Here is a 23,928-nt window from a genome sequence, read left to right as displayed (position 1 = left end):
TTTTTGTCAAAGTTTCCTCATAGACAGTTTTTGGCATTAAACATACATCATTCGACAACTTTGATAGATATAACTGCTAGCATTGCTAGATACTGTTGAGCGCATTGATTTGATGGATTCTGTTGCACATTCACAGCACTGTTAGCATTGGTTGAAATGGAACTGTTCTGTTGTCAACCTCTTGTCCCCTTGAACCCTCAACTTGGCGTGGCCTGCTCCACTTTGTCTTGTTATGACAGGGTCAGGGAGGAGGCAGAGAGAGGCAGCCAAATGTCAACCAGCAGCAGCTACATCAGGTATACAGCTAGCTGACTCCACACCCAGCCTCAATCTGAAAAATAGGAACGGAGTCGATTTATACGTAGTCTATTTTCTGAGTATGTACATGCTTCCCCTACGCTGAGCTGAACTTGCATGTTCTAGACAGCGCAAATAGGCGCGAGCAAACATTTGACTAGAATTGAATCTGATCTCTTGTGTTTGTAATGGGGTCACGGCTGAAGGGGGCCGGGATGGAGGGAGCAATAGAGAGTGGGAGGACGGAGGCACACTTTAATGTGAAAGCAAAACACGTTAAATAAAATGGAGGGAATTGTAAAACATTGAGGCATGAGAACAGGGTAGAGGGCCTGATGACTGGGTAGAGGGCCGGATGTGGTCCTATGTAGAGATTAGGGAGGATGTGATGTTATGTAGAGGTTAGGGCCGGATGTGAAGTTATGTAGAGGTTAGGGGAGGAGGTGATGTTATGTAGAGGTTAGGGGAGGAGGTGATGTTATGTAGAGGTTGGGGAGGAGGTGATGTTATGTAGAGATTAGGGGAGAATGTGATGTTATGTAGAGGTTAGGGGAGGTGGTGATGTTATGTAGAGGTTAGGGGAGGAGGTGATGTTATGTAGAGGTTAGGGGAGGTGGTGATATGTAGAGGTTAGGGGAGGATGTGATGCTATGTAGAGGTTAGGGGAGGATGTGATGCTATGTAGAGGTTAGGGGAGGATGTGATGTTATGTAGAGGTTAGGGGAGGTGGTGATGTTATGTAGAGGTTAGGGGAGGATGTGATGTTATGTAGAGGTTAGGGGAGGATGTGATGCTATGTAGAGGTTAGGGGAGGATGTGATGCTATGTAGAGGTTAGGGGAGGATGTGATGCTATGTAGAGGTTAGGGGAGGATGTGATGCTATGTAGAGGTTAGGGGAGGATGTGATGCTATGTAGAGGTTAGGGGAGGTGGTGATGTTATGTAGAGGTTAGGGGAGGATGTGATGCTATGTAGAGGTTAGGGCTGGATGTGATGTGTAAGAGCGATGATAGAACATAATGGATGATTTTGAAATGTACACTGAGTGCACAAAACATTAGGAACGCCTTCCTAATATTGAGTTGCACCCCTCCCTTTTGGCCTCAGAACATCTTCAGTTTGTCTGGGCATGGACTCTACAAGGTGTCTAAAGTGTTCCACAGGGATGCTGGCCCATGTTGACTCCAATGTTGACACAAACCGGTGCGCCTGCCACCTACTACCATACCCTGTTTAAAGACACTTAAATATTTTCTTGCCCATTTACCCTCTCCATGGCACACACACACAATCCATGTCTTAATTGTCTCAAGGCTTAAAAATCCTTCTTTAACCTGTCTCCTCCCCTTCATCTACACTGATTGAAGTGGATTTAACAAGTGACATCAATAAGGTATCATATCTTTCACCTGGATTCAACCTCTCAGTCTGTCATGGAAAGAGCAGGTGTTCCTAATGTTTTGTATGGTCACTGTATATAATGCTGAGATTGACTCACTGATCACACTGTGCCTTAGCCGTTGGTCTGCTCCTTTTCTCACTCTGTTTATCTCTCGCTCTCTTTTTTGTGCTCTCTGTTATGCACTCTCTCTCTCACTCACTCACACACACACACACACACACACACACACACACACACACAAACATCAGCAGTCACAGTGCTTTACAGATACCCAGCCTAAAACACCAAAGAGCAAGTAATGCAGAGGCACGATGGCTAGGGAAAAACTCCCTAGATGGAATTGTTCTCTAACCCTGTCCTGTGACCTGTTTATCCTCTAACCCTGTCCTGTGCTCTCTGTCTCGCTCTCTCTCGCTGTCTCTCTCTCTTTCTCGCTGTCTCTCTCTCTCTCGCTCTGTCTCTCGCTCTCTCGCTCGCTCTGTCTCTCTCTCTCGCTCTGTCTCTCTCTCTCGCTCTGTCTCTCTCTCTCTCGCTCTGTCTCTCTCTCTCTCGCTCTGTCTCTCTCTCTCTCGCTCGCTCTGTCTCTCTCTCGCTCGCTCTGTCTCTCTCTCGCTCGCTCTGTCTCTCTCTCGCTCTGTCTCTCTCTCTCGCTCTGTCTCTCTCTCTCGCTCTGTCTGTCTCTCTCTCTCGCTCTGTCTCTCGCTCTCGCTCTGTCTCTCGCTCTCGCTCTGTCTCTCGCTCTCGCTCTGTCTCTCGCTCTCGCTCTGTCTCTCGCTCTCGCTCTGTCTCTCGCTCTCGCTCTGTCTCTCGCTCTCGCTCTGTCTCTCTCGCTCTCGCTCTGTCTCTCGCTCTCGCTCTGTCTCTCTCTCTCTCTCTCTCGCTCTGTCTCTCTCTCGCTCTGTCTCTCTCGCTCTCTCTCTCTCTCTCTCTCGCTCTGTCTCTCTCTCTCTCGCTCTGTCTCTCTCTCTCTCGCTCTGTCTCTCTCTCTCTCTCGCTCTGTCTCTCTCTCTCTCTCGCTCTGTCTCTCGCTCTCGCTCTGTCTCTCTCGCTCTCTGTCTCTCTCCTCTTTAACCCTTGTTCTCTCCTGTATCTAGCTGATGGACATGGGTTTCTCCAGAGAGCATGCCATGGAGGCCCTGGTCAACACCAGCACCATGGAGCAGGCCACAGAGTACCTGCTCACACACCCTCCTCCTCTACTCAGCGGAGCCGTCAGGGTAAGACCACATACACACAAGACACATGCACACTCAGCCACGTTCCATTGACACACTATATGCTCATATTACACGCACACACACAGGAACACGCACATGCACCAGAACACACACATGCACCAGAACACACACGTCCCCTCCCGTAATGTGTATTAAGTGTACTGCTCTGTTCGTTTGTCTGTAGGACATGACCATGTCAGAAGAGGACCAGATGATGAGAGCCATCGCCATGTCTCTGGGACAAGAGGTCAGCATGGAACAGCGCTCTGATTCGCCCGAGGTGCGCCGCCACACACACACAGACACGCCCCACTCACAGGCATACGGAGAGAACATATTGATGAATGAATGGACGACGGCTCATGAATGAATAACCAGGACCCCCTCCAGAAACAAGCTGTGGAGTCTACAATACACCCTAGGCACTTGTGTAGATCTGAAAGTATTGGATAGGTGTGTAGCCTAGCGGTTCAGAGCATTGGGCAAGTAACCGAAAGGTTGCTGGTTTGAATCCCTGAGCCGACTAGGTGAAAAATCTGTTAATGTGCCCTTGAGCAAGGCACTTAACCCTAATCGCTCCTGTAAGTCACTCTGGATAAGAGTGTCTGCTAAATGACTAAAATGTAAAATGATAGTGTTTTCCACAAGCGCATGGAGTAGCCAGCCAAATGGAAGAAGGATCCAGCCAGGCTCCTCCGGTTAAGACATCTTTGCCCAACAAGTGCTATTTTGGTGGCCTCTGGCACATTCTAATCCTAGATTAGATTTTCAACCAGCAAATTTCAGGAAATAACACTACTTTTTTTCACACTTTTACAGTGTTAGTTTCATCAGCTGTTGTACAACATGATATAATTCACAGGGGAAAAAATATTTGGACTATACTGGGCCTTTAAAGAATCATGTAAGAGTCTGCAATACAGGTATGATAGAAGAATGACGCAGGTGTTAAACATGGGCTTTGCTACACTGAAAGCAGCAGTTGACTACTCCATTGCCAACACTCCGGTTAAGTCAGTAGACCTATATCAATCTTTTGAAAATACCGTTTAAGTATCAATAGGTTTAAAACAATGCAATCAGTTTTCTTTTATATTTTGGACCACTAGCCTACCTATCGTTCCTGCAGTTAGGAGGATTCACCGTCTTTTATAAACTAGTCAAGCTTGCATCTGCTATTTACTGTGCTTTGATTGAGGAACAGCGTCACCACTCCTTGGCTGCATATGAAACACGCCAGGGTCCAACGGTAACTTTTTTTCTCACTGGCCCATCAGAATTTCATTGGGGTCATGCAGGGCCTATAGGTTGGCATGCTTTCTCTCTATAGACCTATTCAGCTATTAATAGGCTACATTTGGTTATTATGATGTGTTAAAAAGCTGTGTAATATAATTAATATAAGTCATGACTCTATTATTTAGAATTGCATTGTATTAATTGCTTTCATTTTTGTTTAAAGTATGTATTTTTTAGAAGATTTGAAAATAGGATGCTGCCCCTTTAAGACAAATGTTCCAAAAGAGATCTCAAAATGACTATGGTAGGCTAGCCAAGACTAATGCTACGTGTCTTTTTGCAGACTATCAACAGTAGCCAGCATATTGCTAGTATGTTCACTATCGAAGGTTTACTTTCCCTGACAGTAAATAAGCTCAGTGAGTAGATTGATTGGCATGTATTTTTGCTCTGTGCAGCTCGTGTGCTGTGTGACGGCATCAACCTATGTACTGCTCGAAGTTGTGACTCGCGGGAGAGTGGTGGTGCTTGAATGAACGGCCAATCATATTGCTCAAATACAAATAGCATGACATTTACGTGTGTAGTCTTCAATGGTAGAGCGCGACAGAGCAGGCAAATTTTGAAATGGAATGAAAAGATGAGCTGAAAAGTTATTGGCCCACATGTTTTTACTGCCAGGGGGCCAACGTTAATGTCGGACCCTGCATGCAAAAGGAAAATAAATGAATGTGCCAGAAAACAATTGGCTAAGTGGATTTCGACTCATCGTTACCACATATTGGACATGCAAATTCCCTCACATTATATGGGATGTGTAAATTCATGCACTCTCCCGCAGTGTAAAGAAATTTGACTGCGACCACAGTGCACACAACACACACACACACACACACAGGTACAGAGAGGCGGGACAGACCGTCAAACCAGCAGTGTGTCCCTGTCATCGCTCACTTTGACTGACAGGCTCCTGTCCTATCAATAGATCGCTAGAAGTTGCGTGTATTTTTTCTTCTTACTAGCGAATTGAAAAGTAGCCTAGTTAATTTTAAGTGGAAAAAGTACCCGGCGGAAAATGACTCTGTAATCGGCTGTATAGCCGACAGCCGGCGCTAGTGGAAAACACTGGGTATAGACAATATCGTAACTAGAATTATATTTATTGTTGCAGCGCCACATTTTAATTTCATAGGTTTGGTGAAATATTAGCCTAATTGCTTTTATCTATACGGTTCTCTCAGATCTATACACAAATTGGTTAGGGGGTGTTTCTGAAACTTGGCCAACACCACTTCACCCCCACAGGTGCTCACATTCCCTCCCTCCATCTTTCTCTCAGGAGGCGGCGCGTCGTCGCGAGGAGGACGACAGGAGAGCCAGGGAGCGTACGGAGGAGGAGGAGGCTCGCTGCCTGGAGAGGTTCCTGGAGGCTGAGCCCCTGGACAGTACGGAGCTCCACGCCTTCACTGACTCCATGCTGCCCGGCTGTTTCCACCTGCTGGACGAGCTGCCAGACACAGTCTACCGTCTCTGTGACTTGCTCATGACCGCTATCAAGAGGAGCGGCCCCGAGTACAGGGACCTCATCCTACGACAGGTCGTCAACCAGGTACGTGTAATACCAACCGGTGAATGCCTTGGAGTAGTGATGAAGATTGCAAATGTTGTCACTGTTAATGACCTCTGGGTCTAAAGCTGTAGGCTTGTCCTTGTGACCGTCTACACCAATTATGTGAGTTTTCTGTGTCCTGTATGTGTGCAATGTCAAGGTGTGATCTACTACAGCATGTGAACTTTGACATGTATAGGTGTGGGAGGCAGCAGACGTGCTGATCAAGGCAGCAATACCCCTGACCACCAGCGACACCAAGACGGTGTCAGAGTGGACCAGACAGATGGCGACCCTGCCCCAGGCGTCCAACCTGGCAACACGCATCCTGCTGCTCACACTGCTCTTTGAGGTACCCACACACACACACACACACACACACACACACACACACACACACACACACACACACACACACACACAGAGAGAAAAACATCCTACTGCTCAAACTAATTTTGTGACAGAGAAATAGATGCACTGTAATTCCTTCCTCACACACACCCACCGGCCCTGAATGCTGATCCATGCTGTCTTCTGTTTCCTGTAGGAGTTGAAGCTGTCGTGTGCCAGGGTGGTGGAGAACAGTGGGATCCTCAATGTGCTCATCAAGCTGCTGGAGGTGGTGCAGCCCTGTCTGCAGGCTGCCAAGGAGCAGAAGGACATCCAGACGCCCAAGTGAGTAGCACCCCCCAGAGCTGTGTGTTTAGAGAGTTGGGCCAACTTTTAGAATTTTGAATATTGTTCTAATTCAGTTACATAGCATTATTTAAATATTTCCCATCTAGTTATAATGGGAGTTAACATGGCTGCCATAAAATGTTGAAGTGTCATTCATGTAAATGCATCATAATGCAGAAACCTCAATTGTCCAAGTCTCTAAATACATGGCTCTGCCACCCCCTGGCTAAAGGACCGCTAGAGAGATTACCTAGCTAGCTAGCACACGTGCAGAAATGAATGACCATCAGAAATATACTGTCCTGCTAGAAATGGCACATGAACTATCTTAGTTTTTTTCTTATTAGAGCGATACTTTTTCCCGTACTTAGGTGAGGTAAATGTATAAGCGTTGCGCCTGTCAGACAAAAGGCAATGTACAACACGACTGAACGTTGTCTGTCCGACTCTGTACAGGTGGATTACTCCAGTGCTGCTGATCATTGACTTCTACGAGAAAATGGCTGTTTCATCCAAACGCAGAGCGCAGATGAACAAGGTAAGAGGATCGTCCCCGTGCAACATAAAGATTAACCCACATTATAGGATATGTGTATGATTACCATCGTATCGCCATGTCTGGTCTTTCACTCAACCTTCTCTCACTACAAAAAAAAATACTTTTTATTCCCTGCTCTCATCCTTCCGTCCCCCCACCCCCTCCCCTCTCTCCAGTACCTGCAGCCCAACGGTAATAACTGGCGTTGGTTTGACGACAGGTCGGGGCGCTGGTGCAGCTACTCTGCCTCTAACAACGGCACTATAGACTCAGCCTGGAGGGCCGGGGAGAGCAGCGTACGATTCACCGCCGGACGCAGGAGATACACCGTACAGTTCAACACCATGGTCCAGGTACAGAGATAGATATATACATACTCACTCACTCAATGGCCAGTTTATTAGGTACACACATCTAGTACCGGGTCGTACCCCCCATTGCCTCCAGAACAGCCTGAATTCTTCGGGGCATGGATTCTACAAGGATTCCACAGGGATGTTGGTCCATGCTGACGCGATGGCATCACGCAGTTGCTGCAGATGGGACGGCGGTACACCACCGCCACCAGCCTGTACACCACCGCCACCAGCCTGTACCGTTGACACCAGGCAGGATGGGTCCATGGACTCATGCTGCTTACACCAAATCCTGACTCTGCCATCAGCATGACGCAACAGGAACCGGGATTCGTCGCACCAGGCAATGTTTTTACAGTCCTCAATAGTCCAGTGTTGGTGATCAAGTTCCCACTAGAGCCGCTTCTTCTTGTTTTTAGCTGATAGGAGTGGAACCCGGTGTGGCTGTCTGCTGCAATAGCCCGTCCATGACGAGGATCGACGAGTTGTGCTTTCTGAGATGCCGTTCTGCACACCACTATTGTACTGCGCCGTTATTAGTCTGCTTGTGGCCCGCCTGTTAGCTTGCATGATTCTTGCCATTCTCCTTCAACCTCTCATCAATGAGTTGTTTTCGCCCACAGGATTGCCGCTGACTAATGTTTTTTTGTTTGTCACACCATTCCCGGGAAACCCTAGACTCTGTCGTGCGTGAAAAGCCCAGGAGGGTGGCCGTTTCTGAGATACTGGATCTGGCTGGCCTGGCACCGATGATTATACCACGCTCCAAGTCTTTTAGGTCACTTGTTTTGCCCATTCTAATGTTCAATCGAACAGTAACTGAATGCCTCTATGCCTGTCTGCCTGCTTTATATAGCAATCCACGGCCACGTAGGAGCGATTCATTCTCGTGAAAGTAGTGGTGTACCTAATAAACTCGCCGGTGAGTGTAGAGTCTCTTTTTTTATACAGACCACTCAAACAAATGAGTCGACAAACAGTGGAGCATATATTTTTATCATCAGACTTAAGAATACTTTAATAAATCCTGGTCTTAATAGCATGCTCAATGGAGAGTATTCATTGAAAGTGCTTTTCAGTCCAGTTATGGGCATAATTTGGGTCTGGGAAACCATTGCCTTCTATATTATTGTTAAATTCCAGGTGAATGAAGAGACTGGTAACCGTCGTCCGGTGATGCTGACGGTCCAGAGAGTGCCTCGCGTTCCTAAACCTGCCAAAGCTGGCAGCATGACGGACTCGGAGAGGGAGGAGGGGGACAGGGGCAAGGTAGAGGAGACACAGACAGACCCAGGTAATGATTGGATCAACTACTACTAGATAGGAGCTACCATTCTAGTATAGCCTCAAACAGATACCTGAGACTGATGACAGGGACAGGGGCAAGGCGTAGGGTAGAGGGACCCAGATAATGGACATATACTGCCTTCTACAGTGCCTTCAGAAAGTATTCACACCCCTTGACTTTTTCCACATTTTGATGTTACAGCCTGAATTTAAATTAAGATTTTGTGTCACTGGCTTACACACAATACCCTATAATATCAAAGTGGAATATTTTTGTTGTTAATTAAAAATGAAAAGCTGATGTCTTGGGTCAATAAGTATTCAATCCCTTTATGGCAAGCCTAAATAAGTTCAGGAGTAAAAATTTGCTTAATTCACGATGGGTTGCATGGACTCACTCTGTGAAATAATAGTGTTTAACATGATTTTTGAATGACTACCTCATCTCTGTACCCCACACATACAATTATCTGTAAGGTCCCTCAGTCGAGCAATGAATTTCAAACACAGATTCAACCACAAAGACATGGGAGGTTTTCCAATGCCTCTCAAAGAAGGGAAACTATTGGTAGATGGGTAAAAAAAAAGCAGACGTTGAATATCCCTTTGAGCATGGTGAAGTTATTAATTACACTTTGGATGGTGTATCAATACACCCAGTCACTACAAAGATACAGGAGTCCTTCCTTACTCAGTAGCCGGAGAGGAAGGACACCGCTCAGGGAATTCACCATGAGGCCAATGGTGACTTTAAAACAGTTACAGAGTTTAATGGATGTGATGGGAGACAACTGAGGATGGATCAACATTGTAGTTACTCCACAATACTTACCTAAATGACACCGTGAAATAAGGAAGCCTGTACAGAATAAAAATATTCCAAAACATGCATCCTGTTTGCAGTAAGGCACTAAAGTAAAACTGCCAAAAATGTGGCAAAGAAATGTATTTTATGTTTTGACTACAAAGTGTTATGTTTGGGGCAAACATATCACTGAGTACCACTTAATATTTTCAAGCATGGTGGTGGCTGCATCATGTTATGGATATGCTCGTCATCGGCAAGGACTAGATTTTTGTTTTTTTGTTGATTTTAAAAATAAACTGAATAGTGCGGAGCACAGGCAAAATATAACCTGGTTGTCTGCTTTCCAACAGACACTGGAAGACAAATGTACCTTTCAGCAGGACAATAACCTAAAACACACGTCCAAATATACCCTGGAGTTGCTTACCAAGACAACATAGAATGTTCCTGAGTGGCCTAGTTACCGTTTTGAGTTAAATCGGCTTGAAAATCTATGGCGAGACTTGAAAATGGCTGTCTAGCAATGATCAACAACCAACTTGACAGAGCTTGAAGAGTTGAAAAAGAATGAACAAATATTTACAATCCAGGTGTGGAAGCTCTTTGACTTAACCAGAAAGACTCACAGCTGGAATCGCTGCAAAAGGGGATTCTAAACATATATTGACTCAGGGGGTTGACTACTTATCTAATGAAGATATAATACTGTTTTATTTTTCATCTTTATTTTTCAGATTTTTTTTTAAGGATTAGTGTAGATCAACAACAAAAAAAGATAATTAAATCAATTTTCGTCCCAATTTGTAATACGGCAAAATGTGGAAAAAGGGGTGTGAATGCTTTCGAAAAGCACTGTAGATTTTTAGCTTTGGAAGAAATATGAGCAACTCCAGTGTTTTATAAGCAAAATGTTAAGGTGAAGTGTTTACCTTTTATTAGACATTGCTATAGTCACAAAGCCCACTTTGTTTAGATGAAAAATGTATGCATACCATTTCTCTAGTTGTATACCATAGTCAAATCCCCCTCTGTCTCTTTCAGACTCTGGCCCATTAGCCGTGGAGATGAGTGCTCCTAAAGACGACAACGCTACCACTCAACTAAAGGAGTCCTCCTCCGGTCCCTCTGCTCCTCCCGCCCCCCTGGACCCCACGTCGGAACGCACCGGGGCAGGAGGAGCCATCGTGGTGCAGGGCCTGACTGAGGACATGACCACGGTGCTCATCAGAGCCTGTGTCTCCATGATCAGTGTCCCTGTGGACCCAGACACACTCCACGCCACACTAAGGTTCCTACTTTTATTTTGTTCTTTTATGTCTGGAATCTTATGGAAAACAACAGCCTCTTGCTAGGTGCACACTTGAATTAAAGGGTAACTACACCCAAAAATCTACATTTCTCAGATTTTTCCCAGACCTCAAAAGTGGTTTCCTGATTTGGTTTAAGCATCGTTGTGGACTTGGAACTAGGCTTGGGCGGTATACCATATACCGGGGTATTTGGAAATAGCCAAAGGATGTTTTTTCAATACTGTCAATATTGTTTAAACTTTCTTTGACATTTTAATTTTTATACATTTGAATATTTGTAGCTACTTTTTAAGTTAATACCTGCAGTCAACTTGTGCAATACATTAGGAGATAAGGAAGATCGAGTTCATTTCACGTCACACAATCTTTCATTATGAAGCTTACTGGTTGTCCCCAGTCACGTGGTGTTTACAAGCATGCAACGATGAGAGACCGGAGCCTTGTGAGTCACTCACTGTTGTGCAGTAGTATGGAATTCACAACTAAATGTTTACCAGCTAGATATCTTATAACTATTAAGTTGTGCTAAATTCTCTGCAGTTGTGCATTTTTGGTTTGCTAAGTTATTAGCTTGTTAGCTAAGTGGTTAACCTCTTCCATAGTAAAGTTTTGCTTGGTAACAGCAGAGAATCCCCTCCTAGATCAAGAGCCTTGCTGTCTAATGTTTATTTTGTGCGTGCAGCAAACTGTGAGTAGCATTTTTGAGCTAGTTGTATAACGTTGAGCTGGGATGTCTGTCCTGCAAATAATTTAGGTCAGAGACTGTATAAAATGTTCGCAATGCGCTCGTTAGCATTCTCTATGGGATTCTACATCTGTTTGTTAGCATTGCTAACCTTGAGATTACAAAGGCTCAGTGGGGTTTGGAAATAGCACTCCTTCTGTTCAGTGCCGTTATTACCGAATATCCCGCTATGGCACAAGGTCGGTATGAAGGTATGACAATATTGATACCTCCCAAGCCTCCAATGTTGTGGCAATTCATCTTGCAGTAAAACTGTAAATAAGACTTTAATCTTGAAGATGAAATGTATTAAAAAAAAACTTACTTAGGAAATAGTCCAGATCATATAATTTCGCTGTGTATTTCGGATGGAATCAAGGCATTAGAATGTGCTAGATGCTACCAAAATGGAGGTAATATCGGCAAAATATTTTGAACCCAGGCCCGGGGGTACCTGACTGTCTACTTTTTCTATTTGGCTGGCTACTCTATGTACTTGTTGAAAGCTGAAAAGGGTCAAGAAAAGTGCTGTACAAATCAAATGTAGTAGTTTATTTTACTGATCCAAAATGGGAAATTGGTTTGCGGCAGTCATAAAATGACACTTGAATCACAACTGCAAGTACGTAACATAAAATGCATCTATAAATAAATTGCACAGGAAGGACTGGCATCAATTGGACTAAATGTGTTTTTATAATTCTTCTTCAGGCTGTGCCTGCGCCTGACGAGGACCCACCACTACGCCATGATGTTTGCTGAGCTGAAGAGTACCAGGATGATCTTGGGGCTGACGCAGGGGTCGGGGTTCAACGGCTTCACACCCCTGGTCACGCTGCTGTTCAGACACATAATCGAGGACCCCGCCACGCTACGCCACACCATGGAGAAGGTACTGGATCCCTTTAACCTATTATTTCCACTATTTTCTGATCAGTGCAGCTAAAGGCAAGGATAAACTGAGAGGAACACACTTTAGACTGTTGAGATAAACCCCCCAGTCAGTGTTAAAATGTAGTGCAATATAGCCATTTGGGATTTGCACTGAGTGACTGTCTGTCTGCCCTTTCTAGGTGGTACGGTCAGCAGTGACCAGCGGGGCGGGCAGCACCACGTCAGGTGTGGTTTCAGGCTCTCTGGGCTCCAGAGAGATCAACTACATCCTGCGTGTTCTGGGCCCTGCCGCCTGCCGTAACCCAGACTGCTTCGCTGACACGGCCAACAGCTGCGTCCGCATCGCCCTGCCCGCACCCCGTGGAGCTGGTACGGGTATGTTAAAACACTCTGATAGGGGGAAACGTGGAGCTGGTACGGGTATGTTAAAACACTCTGATAGGGGGAAACGTGGAGCTGGTACGGGTATGTTAAAACACTCTGATAGGGGGAAAAAATGATATTTCAATGTCCACAGGTCTATCCGGCTTGAAGGACCATGCTAAACAGTGAGGTGTGGTGACCAAATCTTTATGAAACCACTTCTGAATACGTCTTGAATATCTCAGACAGACCTGTGGCTAGTCAACTATCCGCTTGCACCTATAGCTCTCAGCTAGTGCACCTATTTTACAGTGTGACTTAATGTGATGGTGTGTGTGGTTGCTATAAGTGTTTAGTTGTTGATGTCTTTCTCTCGCTCTGCTCAGTGTCAGATGATGAGTTTGAGAACCTGCGTATCAAGGGGCCCAACGCGGTGCAGCTGGTGAAAACCACCCCCCTCAAGCTGTCTCCACTGCCCCCCATCCCTGACACCATCAAAGAGGTCATCTATGACATGCTCAACGCCCTGGCCGCCTACCACGCACCTGAAGAGGGTAAGACACTCACACAAGCGCCCTATCCCAATTTGGGTTTACTCCATACCTTGCATCCTATGTCCTCGCCACCACCTCAACTGTATTGGAGAAGGTCCAAGGTCCCTCCCCTCGGTTCTTAGTCTCTAATGCATTAGGAGAAGGAGGGGAGGAGAGAGGATGCAAGGAATCGACAAAAGATTGAGACAGCGAGCCCTGTAGCCATACACTGAGTGTACAAAACATTAAGAACACCTTCCTAATATTTAGTTGCACCCCCTTTTGCCTTCAGAACAGCTTCAATTCGTCGGGGCATGGACTCTACAAGGTGTTGAAAGCATTCCACAGGGATGCTGGCCCATGTTGACTCCAATGCTTCCCACATTTTTGTCAAGTTGGCTGGTTGTCCTTTGGGTGGTGGACCATTCCTGGTACACACGGGAAACTGTTGAGTGAAAAACACAGCAGCATTGTAGTTCTTGACACAAACCGGTGCTTCTGGCACCTATTACCATACGTCCTTCAAAGGCACTTAAATAATTTTTCTTGCCCATTCACCCTCTGAATGGCACACATGCGCAATCCATGTCTCAATTGTCTCAAGGCTTAAAAATCCTTCTTTAACCTGTCTCCTCCCCTTCATCTACACTGATTGAAGTGGATTTAACAAGTGACATCAATATGGGATCATAGCTTTCACCTGGATTCACCTGGTCAGTCTACGTCATGGAAACAGCAGGTGTTCCTAATGTTTTGTACACTCAGTGTATGTTGCCTTGTAGCTACATGTGTGTAAAGTGGAAGGTTCTGTGGGCTAACTTCCTGTGTGTGTCTCGTGTAGCTGAGCGTCCAGAGGAGCCTGCGGTGGCGGTGCCGGTGCCCGGGGGGCAGGACCTGTGTCAGATCCTCCAGGATGATGATGTCTACCAGCAGTACAGACTCACCAGACAGGGCAGTGACTTCGACTCACAGTCCGCTTTCCACATCAACGTAAGTGTCATGTCTGGCTGGCTGTTTGAGAGTCCTTCTGGCCATGGTCCTGTTTCAGTTGGGGTTTTTCAAAAGAAAACAGAAAATGTGTTCTTATTGGAAGTTCAGGTTATACCTCTCCGTTTCAAAACGTTTTTCCACCGATTGAACAGGACCCAAGAGTGAGTGTTGTCAATGGAAACGTATGTTTTGAAAACTGCTGTATTAGTCTAGATGTGGTAGGTCATATTTTCCCCCCCTCTCCTCACTCTCTCAGGCCCAGGTGTTTACTGCGGATGGTGCTGTGGCTGACTCGTCTCAGTCTGGCACGCCCCAGGGAGAAGGTGAGACACTCCCTCCCTCCTCTTCACCTCCAGCCTCTACTGGTACTGACCGCATTTACATCTTACATTTCTCCCCTTGGTTTGATTACATTTTAGGATGAAAATATACAATATAGTGTATTTACACAATATTTAATTTAAATGTATTGAAAGTATGACATTTTTTTATTTTTATGAAAAATGTATGCACTCACTAACTGTAAATCACTCTGGATAAGAGCGTCTGCTAAATGACAAAAATGTAAAATGTACAAAATTTAATGAAAAATGATTTTGTCACAAGTGTATTCTTGAAAATGTGTTCTAACATGCCTATAAACACCTCTCTGCCCCCGCTTGATCCTAACTCTCTCTCCTCTTGCCTCCTCTCCCTCATGTCCTCTCCCCAGCCTCTACTCCAGAGGAGATGCGTGAGGAGAAGAAGGAGGTGGAGGGTGAAAAGGGAGCCAGCTCAGAGGAGGTTAAGGGGGCCAAGCCCTTGATGCCCACCTCCACCATCCTGAGGCTCCTGGCAGAGCTGGTCAGGTCTTATGTGGGCATCGCCACCCTCATAGCATCCTACGGCTACACGGCCGGACAGTCTGAGCTCATCAAGGAGGTGGGTTGGTTCGCCTGGACAAAACGTCAATTTTTCGCAATCTATTTGTATTGAGATTTTTACTACACTTAATACATTTTGCATAAAGTACCCAAAGGGATCAAAGCTTTAAGTTAGCGTTTCCCAAACTCTGTCCTCGGGACCCCAAGGGGTGCACGTTTTAGTTTTTGCCCTAACACTACACAGCTGATTCAAATGATCAAAGCTTGATGATCAGTTAATTATTTGAATCAGCTGTGTAGTGCAAAAACCAAAATGTGCACCCCTTGGGGTCCCGAGGACAGAGTTTGGTAAACCCTGCTTTAAATACTTGAAAACACATTGTTGATAAACTCCTGTTCAACTCTTCCCATCCCTGTGTTGCCATAGCCATAACTTCAACCTCATCTGAGGAAAAGTAAAAAATTTTTTTTGTTCTTTTAGTTGTTCAAATAATACAAACAAAAGACAACATACAGACTCACACAAACATCAACGGCGTCACACCTGCCCAGACCCACCTGTTCTCGCCCCTATCTACAGAGCATTGTTTCTATTTGACCGGACTCGAGTCCTCTCTCTCTGTGCCCTACAGGATTATATGTATATTTTAAAAACAAAAAACTATGTATTAAATAAGGCGGCGGCATTGGTCTTAAGCCGAAAAAGAAAGCAAATTCACATTGAGCACCACAATGCCTACTCCACTCATGCTCTACCAAGGTTTTCCATCACACTTTGACCTACTAAAGTAGCTATGTTGGTCCATTGTACTTCAAACGACTTGTGTAGGCAGGTTGCTTAGGATTCAGACCTTCTCAAACAGCCTAATTCAGACTCTTAGAGGAGGTGCTCCCACAATAATGGGAGTTTGTACTGCATACAATGTAAAGTATTGGATTCTACACACACCAAAAGCTTTGCTTTCATACTTACAAGATTGAGTAAGCTGTTTTGTCTTGTAGTGATGTGGTGTCTGCCTGTATTTCCTTCAACCTTTATTTTGGCAATACATAACAAATATTTTTGGGTCAGTAGGTGCCCAACAGAACAGCAGGTAGTGGTGTGTAGTACACAGTCACTCCATATAGATGGAGGTCTTTACAGCCTGTCTACATTCCTGGTTTCTGTAATCATTAGCTTACCTGTGTAATATTGACCTAAGCTCAGAACCACTTGTTTTGAAAACATGGTCCTGTTTTATCGATTGCTGTGCTCTGTCAAGTTAATATGTAGTCTAAAGTTATGTTTGTATTTCTATTTGCAGTAGAGATTGTGACGCTAGAATAATACACATTTACACTAGGCCTATATCTAAAAATACATACAGCCTAATGAGATAGATAGATATATACACACACAGTGCATTCAGAAAGTATTCAGACCCCTTCACTTTGTTACGTTACAGCCTTATTCTAAAATGGATTAAATTGCATTTTTTCCTCATCAATCTACACACAATACCCCATAATGACAAAACAAAAACAGGTTTTTAGATATTTTTGCAAATGTATCAAAATAAATAAAACTGAGATTACATTTACATAAATATTCAGACCCTTTACTCAGTACATTGAAGCGGCTATTACAGCCTCAAGTCTATTTGGGGAGTTTCTCCCGTTCCTCTCTGCAGATCCTCGGCAGGTAGCTTAGTGGGTAAGAGCGTTGTGCCAGTAACCGAAAGGTCGCTGGTTCTAATCCCCGAGCTGACTAGGTGAAAAATCTGTCGATGTGCCCTTAAGCAAGGCACGTAACCCTAATTGCTCCTGTAAGTCGCTCTGGATAAGAGCGTCTGCTAAATGACTATAATATATAATATAATATAATATATAATAATATATATAATATAATATAATATATCCTCTCAAGCTCTGTCAGTCCAGGCACTGGCTGGGCCACTCAAGGACATTCAGAGACTTGTCCCGAAGCCACTCCTGCGTTGTGTGCTTAGGGTTGTTGTCCTGTTGGAAGGTGAACCTTCGCCCCAGTCTGAGGTCCTGAGCGCTCTGGATCAGGTTTTCATCAAGGATCTCTCTGTACTTTGCTCCGTTCATCTTTCCCTCGATCCTGACTAGTCTCCCAGTCCCTGCCTCTGAAAAATATCCCCACAGCATGATGCTGCCACCACCATACTTCACCGTAGGGATGTTGCCAGGTTTCCTCCAGACGTGACGCTTGGCATTCAGGCCAAAGAGCTCAATCTTGGTTTCATCAGTCCAGAGAATCTTGTTTCTCATGGTCAGTGTCCTTTAGGTGCCTTTTGGCAAACTCCAAGTGGGCTGTCATGTTCCATTTACTGAGGAGTAGCTTCCGTCTGGCCACTCTACCATAAAGGCATGATTGGTGGAGTGCTGCAGAGATGGTTGTCCTTCTGGAAGGTTCTCCCATCTCCACAGAGGAACTCTGGAGCTCTGTCAGAGTGACCATCGGGTTCTTGGTCACCTCCCTGACCAAAGCCCTTGTCCCTCAATTGCTCAGTTTGGCCGGGCGGCCAGCTTTAGGAAGAGTCTTGGTGGTTCCAAACTTATTCCATTTAAAAATGGAGGCCACTGTGTTCTTGGGGACCTTCAATGCTGCAGAAATGTTTTGGTACCCTTCCCCAGACTGTGCCTCGACACAATCCTGTCTCGGAGCTCTACGGATAATTCCTTCGACCTCATGGCTTGGTTAATGCTCTGACATGCCCTGTCAACTGTGTGGCCTTTTTATATAGGCACGTGTGTTTGTTTTCCAATCAATTGAATTTACTAGAAGTGGACTCCAATCAAGTTGTAGAAACATGTCAAGGATGATCAATGGGAACAGGATGCACCTGAGCTCAATTTTGAGTCTGAAGACTTATCTAAATAAGGTTTTTCTGTTTTTTAATATAATTTTTAATATATTTGCAAAAACTTTCAAACTCTTTTCGCTTTGTCATTATGGGGTATTGTGTGTAGATTGAGGAACATTTTTATTTATTTAATCCATTTTAGAATAAGTCTGTAACGTAACAAAGTGAAGGGGTCTGAATACTTTCCGAATGCACCGTACATGCACTGAACAAAAATATAAACGCAACATGTTTCATGAGCTGAAATAAAAATCCCAGAAATGTTCCATACACACAAAAAGCTTGTTTATCTCAAATTTTGTGGACAATTTTGTTTACATCCCTGTTAGTGAGCAGTTGTCCTTTGCCAAGATAATCCATCCACCTGACAGGTGTGGCATATCAAGAAGCTGATTGAAAAGCATTATCATTACACAGGTGCACCTTGTGCTGGGGACAATAAAAGGCCACTTTAAAATGTAGAGTTTTGTCACACAACACTACCACAGATGTCTCAAGTTTGGACGGAGCGTGCAATTGGTATGCTGACTGCAAGAATGTCCACCAGAACTGTTGCCAGAGAATTTGTTAATTTTTGTTTTAGAGAATTTGGCACTACGTCCAACTGGCCTCACAACCACAGACCATGTGCCCAGGACCTCCACATCCAGCTTTTTCATCTGCGGGGTCATGTGGAGTGGGGTGCTGAGAAGTAGTTCTGTCTGTAATAAATCCTTTTTGTGGGGAAAAACTAAATCTGATTGGCTGGCCTTGGCTCCCCAGTGGGTGGGCCTGGCTGCCAAGTGGGTGGGCCTTTGCCCTTCAAGGCCCACCCATAGCTGGCCCCTGCCCAGTCATGTGAAATCCATAGATTAGGGCCTAATGTTATTTCAATTGACTGAATTCCTCATATGAACTGTAACTCAGTAAAATCTTCGCAATTGTTGCATGTGGCGTTTATATTTACCAGTCAAAAGTTTGGACACACCTACTCACTCAAGGGTTTTTCTTTATTTTTTTACTATTTTTTACATTGTAGAATAATAGTGAAGACATCAAAACTACGAAATAACACATATGGTATCATGTTGGAGCCAAAAAATTGTTAAACAAATATATTTTATATTTTATATTCATCAAAGTAGCCACCGTTAGCCTTGATGACTGCTTTGCACACTCTTGGCATTCTCTCAACAAGTTTCACCTGGAATGCATTTCCGACAGTCTTGAAGGAGTTCCCACATATGCTGAGCACTTGTTGGCTGCTTTTCCTTCACTCTGCGGTCCAACTCATCCAAAATCATCAATTGGGTTGAGGTCGGGGGATTGTGGAGGCCAGGTCATCTGATGCAGCACTCCATCACTCTCCTTCTTGGTCAAATAGCCCTTACACAGCCTGGAGGTGTGTTTTGGGTCATTGTCCTGTTGAAAAACATGATAGTCCAACTAAGCGCAAACCAGATGGGATGGCGTATCGCTGCAGAATGCTGTGGTAGCCATGCTGGTTAAGTGTGCCTTGAATTCTAAATAAATCACTGACAGTGTCACCAGCAAAGCACCATCACACCACCACCTCCATGCTTCACGGTGGGAACCACACATGCGGAGATCATCCGTTCACACACACCGTGTCTCACAAAGACACAGCGGTTGGAACCCAAAATCTCAGATTTCCACCGGTCCATTGGGCTCCCGAGTGGCGCAGCGGTCTAAGGCACTGCATCTCAGTGCTTGAGGCGTCACTACAGACCCCCTGGTTCGATTCCAGGCTGTATCACAACCGGCCGTGATTGGGGCGGCGCACAATTGGCCCAGCGTCGTCCGGGTTTGACCGTTGTAGGCCGTCATTGTAAATAAGAATTTGTTCTTAACTGAATTGCCTAGTTAAATAAAGGTACAATTAAAAATGTGCGTGTGTTTCTTGGCCCAAGCAAGTCTCTTCTTCTTATTGGTGTCCTTTTAGTAGTGGTTTCATTGCAACAATTCGACCATGAAGGCCTGATTTCACGCAGTCTCCTCTGAACAGTTGATGTTGAGATGTGTCTGTTACTTGAACTCTGTGAAGCATTTATTTGGGCTGCAATCTGAGGTGCAGTTAACTCTAATGAATTTATCCTCTGCAGCAGAGGTAACTTATTTCCTGTGGCGGTCCTCATGAGAGCAAGTTTCATCATGGCGCTTGATGGTTTTTGCGACTGCACTTGAAGAAACTTTCAGTTCTTGAAATTTTCCAGATTGACTGACCTTCATGTCTTAAAGTAATGATGGACTGTCGTTTCTCTGCTTATTTGAGCTGTTCTTACCATTATATGGACTTGGTCTTTTACCAAATAGGGCCATCTTCTGTATACCACCACTACCTTGTCACAACACAACTGATTGGCTCAAACGCATTAAGAAGGAAAGAAATTCCACAAATTAACTTTTAAGAAGGCACACCTGTTAATTGAAATGCAATCTAGTTGACTACCTCATGAAGCTGTTTTGAGAGAATGACAAGTGTGCAAAGCTGTCATCAAGGCAAAGGGTGGTTACTTTGAAGAATCTCAAATATAAAATATATTTTGTTTTGTTTAACACTTTCTTGGTTACAACATGATTCCATGTGTTATTTCATAGTTTTGATGTCTTCACTATTATTCTACAATGTAGAACATTGTAAAAAATAAAGAAAAACCCTGGAATGAGTGTGTTCAAACTTTTGACTGGTACTGTGTGTATATACAGTTGAAGTCGGAAGTTTACATACACCTTAGCCAAATACATTATTTAAACTCAGTTTTTCACAATTCCTGACATTTTAATCATAGTAAAAATTCCCTGTTTTAGGTCAGTTAGGATCACCACTTTATTTTAAGAATGTGAAATGTCGGAATAATAGTAGAGAGAATGATTTATTTCATTTTACATTTACATTTTAGTCATTTAGCAGACGCTCTTATCCAGAGCGACTTAGTTAGTGAGTGCATAAATTTTTTTTCTTCATACTGGCCCCCCGTGGGAATCGAACCCTCAACCCTGTCGTTTCAAGCGCCATGCTCTACCAACTGAGCTACACGGCTCTACAAGGTACTTCATCACATTCCCAGTGGGTTAGAAGTTTACATACACTCAATTAGTATTTGGTAGCATTGCCTTTAAATTGTTTAACTTGGGTCAAACGTTTCGGGTAGCCTTCCACAAGCTTCCCACAATAAGTTGGGTGTATTTTGGCCCATTCCTCCTGACAGAGCTGGTGTAACTGAGTCAGGTTTGTAGGCCTCCTTGTTCGTACACACTTTTTCAGTTCTGCCCACACATTTTCTATAGGATTGAGGTCAGGGCTTTGTGATGGCCACTCCAGTACCTTGACTTTGTTGTCCTTAAACCATTTTGCCACAACTTTGGAAGTATGCTTGGGGTCGTTGGCCATTTGGAAGACCCATTTGCGACCAAGCTTTAACTTCCTGACTGATGTCTTGATGTTGCTACAATATATCCACAATTTTCCTTCCTCATGATGCCATCTATTTTGTGAAGTGCATCAGTCCCTCTTCGGCTTGCAAGTTACCCCCTTTTTCCTCCAAACATAACGATGGTCATTATGGCCAAACAGTTCTATTTTTGTTTAATCAGACCAGAGGACATTTCTCCAAAAAGTACCGTCTTTGTCCCCATGTGCAGTTGCAAACTGTAGTCTGGCTTTTTTATGGTGGTTTTGGAGCAGTGGCTTCTTCCTTGCTGAGCGGCCTTTCAGGTTATGTTGATATAGGACTCATTTTACTGTGGATATAGATACTTTTGTACCTGTTTCCTCCAGCATCTTCACAAGGTCCTTTGCTGTTGTTCTGGGATTGATTTGCTCTTTTCGCACCAAATACGTTCATCTCCAGGAGACAGAACACGTCTCCTTCCTGAGCGGTATGACGGCTGCGTGGTCCCATGGTGTTTATACTTGCATACTATTGTTTGTACAGATGAACGTGGTACCTTCAGGCGTTTAGAAATTGCTCCCAAGGATGAACCAGAATTGTGGAGGTCTACAATTTTTTTCTGAGGTCTTGGCTGATTTCTTTTGATTTTCCCATGATGTCAAGCAAAGAGGCACAGAGTTTGAAGGTAGACCTTGAAATACATCCACATTGACTCAGATGGTGTCAATTTGCCTATCAGAAGTTTCTAAAGCCATGACGTCATTTAATGGACTTTTCCAAGCTGTTTAAAGGCACAGTCAGCCTTCTGACCCACTGGAATTGTGATACAGTGAATTATAAATTGTTGGAAAAATTACTTGTGTCATGCACAAAGTAGATGTCCTAACCGACTTGCCAAAACTATAGTTTGTTAACAAGACATTTGTGGAGGGGTTAAAAAACAAGTTTTAATGTCTCCAATCTAAGTGTATGTAAACTTCCAACTTCAACTGTATATATTATTTTAGTAGCAGGACTGGAAAGTCCTTTATTCCATTGATGAGTATGAATTAGGCTGTTTGAGAATGTTTGAATCCTAAGCAACCTGCCTACTAATGCTGAGCGATTAGTGCTCTTGGCGGTCGGTTCGGTTTCTGTTCGATTATTAAAAACTGAGTTGCTCGACCATGTGTTAGAAAAAATATGTTGGTGTTGTCAGAAATGCTACAAAAGGTAGCACGTTGTTAGTTCTTAATGGACAGAAATAAGCACGTGAGAGTGATTAATTATACATTTAATCAAAACTGTTGCCCCTACAAACTTATTCAGTCCAAAAGGTGGCAAGTCTAATGGTCACTTTATGGATGCTGTAGTCTCGTTCTTATCTGACACCTAGATGGTGAGCTAGGTCGGGGCAAGAAATTGTATTTTTCCCTAATGCTATTGACCCTGTTAAAGTCCAGTATGTGGTTCTCGGTAACAGCCGGATGTCTCATGACGAGGGGCAGGGAGTGTGTCTACGACATTGATGTCATATTGGCTTAGATATAATGGTAGGAAGATGTGAATTTAACATTGAGTTTCAATGAAAGCATATTGTCGTGCCAACCGGCTTTATGTAGAAGTTTGTCCAATAGGTTCCTCAGTATTGTCCTTACTCTAGTCCTCTCTTCTCTCCTGGCCATTTTGCTGGACCACCCTGGGGTCCAACTCTACTTTTCTCTCTCCTTATGCTGCACTGTTCTACTGTATATTTGTTGAGTATAATATTTGTCCTCCTGACTCCCTTGGCTTTCTCTTGCTCTCTCTCCACCTGCAGGACTGTAGTGTCTTAGCCTTCGTGCTGGATCACCTGCTGCCCCACACCCAGAGCTCTGAGGATAAGGACACCCCAGCCCTGGCACGTTTGTTCCTGGCCAGCTTGGCAGCCGCCGGCACGGGCACCGACGCACAGGTGGCCCTGGTCAACGAGGTGAAGGCCGCACTCAGCCGGGCGCTGGCCATGGCAGAGGGCACGGAGAAACACGCCAGGTTTGTGTGTGGGTTGGGTGTGGGTGTCAACCTTACATTTACATTTTACATTTACGTCATTTAGCAGACGCTCTTATCCAGAGCGACTTACAAATTGGTGCATTCACCCTATAGCCAGTGGGATAACCACTTTTTTTAGGGGGTAGGGAGTAGAAGGATTACTTTATCCTATTCCAGGTATTCCTTAAAGAGGTGGGGTTTCAAACCTTGCGGGGGTGCGTGCTATGCCGCTGCTTATAACTATCAGTTAAGTAGAACTATAAGAAATCTAAGATGTGTAAAATAAATGATATCCAGCTCAGGGCTCTAGCTATGTATTTGGTTTGCCAACTTGCTAGCTAAGTGGCTAGATGTCAATATCAAGCTTCTTGGTTACAGCAGAGACATTCAAGATCCCTGTTGCCTAAAATTGTTTTGTGCGTAAAAATAATAATTGATATATAGAAATAGTGCCCCTTGAGTACACTTCCGGTAATACCGGAACCCCGGTATGGTACAGAGACGGTATGAAAATCTGGATACCACCCAACCCTACTAGCTATTACTGT

At 44.4% G+C, this 23,928-nt stretch overlaps 1 protein-coding gene and 1 long non-coding RNA gene across 2 annotated transcripts in view; one reads left to right on the top strand and one right to left on the bottom strand.

Moving 5' to 3' along the window:
• LOC311148373 (E3 ubiquitin-protein ligase HUWE1-like) overlaps positions 1-23,928 on the top strand; it is a 98,745-nt gene that overhangs the window by 45,189 nt on the left and 29,628 nt on the right. Inside the window, exons 36-52 of the mRNA XM_084185325.1 lie at positions 240-296; positions 2,794-2,916; positions 3,101-3,196; positions 5,495-5,764; positions 5,964-6,116; positions 6,312-6,439; positions 6,899-6,980; positions 7,157-7,333; positions 8,480-8,630; positions 10,473-10,719; positions 12,177-12,357; positions 12,539-12,824; positions 13,109-13,276; positions 14,097-14,245; positions 14,502-14,568; positions 14,958-15,166; positions 23,169-23,380. Coding sequence (XP_084041451.1) covers positions 240-296; positions 2,794-2,916; positions 3,101-3,196; positions 5,495-5,764; positions 5,964-6,116; positions 6,312-6,439; positions 6,899-6,980; positions 7,157-7,333; positions 8,480-8,630; positions 10,473-10,719; positions 12,177-12,357; positions 12,539-12,824; positions 13,109-13,276; positions 14,097-14,245; positions 14,502-14,568; positions 14,958-15,166; positions 23,169-23,380 — 2,756 coding nt within the window. The remainder of the gene's footprint in view (positions 1-239; positions 297-2,793; positions 2,917-3,100; positions 3,197-5,494; positions 5,765-5,963; positions 6,117-6,311; positions 6,440-6,898; positions 6,981-7,156; positions 7,334-8,479; positions 8,631-10,472; positions 10,720-12,176; positions 12,358-12,538; positions 12,825-13,108; positions 13,277-14,096; positions 14,246-14,501; positions 14,569-14,957; positions 15,167-23,168; positions 23,381-23,928) is intronic.
• On the bottom strand, positions 13,395-16,210 carry LOC311148374. Its single transcript, XR_014614890.1, has 3 exons — positions 16,082-16,210; positions 14,200-14,294; positions 13,395-13,700 (listed from the first exon to the last, which is right to left on the bottom strand). It is a non-coding gene; the product is annotated as an uncharacterized lncRNA (long non-coding RNA).

This window comes from Coregonus lavaretus, assembly GCF_964263955.1.
Source record: "Coregonus lavaretus genome assembly, chromosome: 20".
NCBI classification, from domain to species: Eukaryota; Metazoa; Chordata; class Actinopteri; order Salmoniformes; family Salmonidae; genus Coregonus; species Coregonus lavaretus.
Note: the sequence above shows the minus strand (reverse complement) of the source record. Positions and strands in the feature narration are given on the sequence as shown.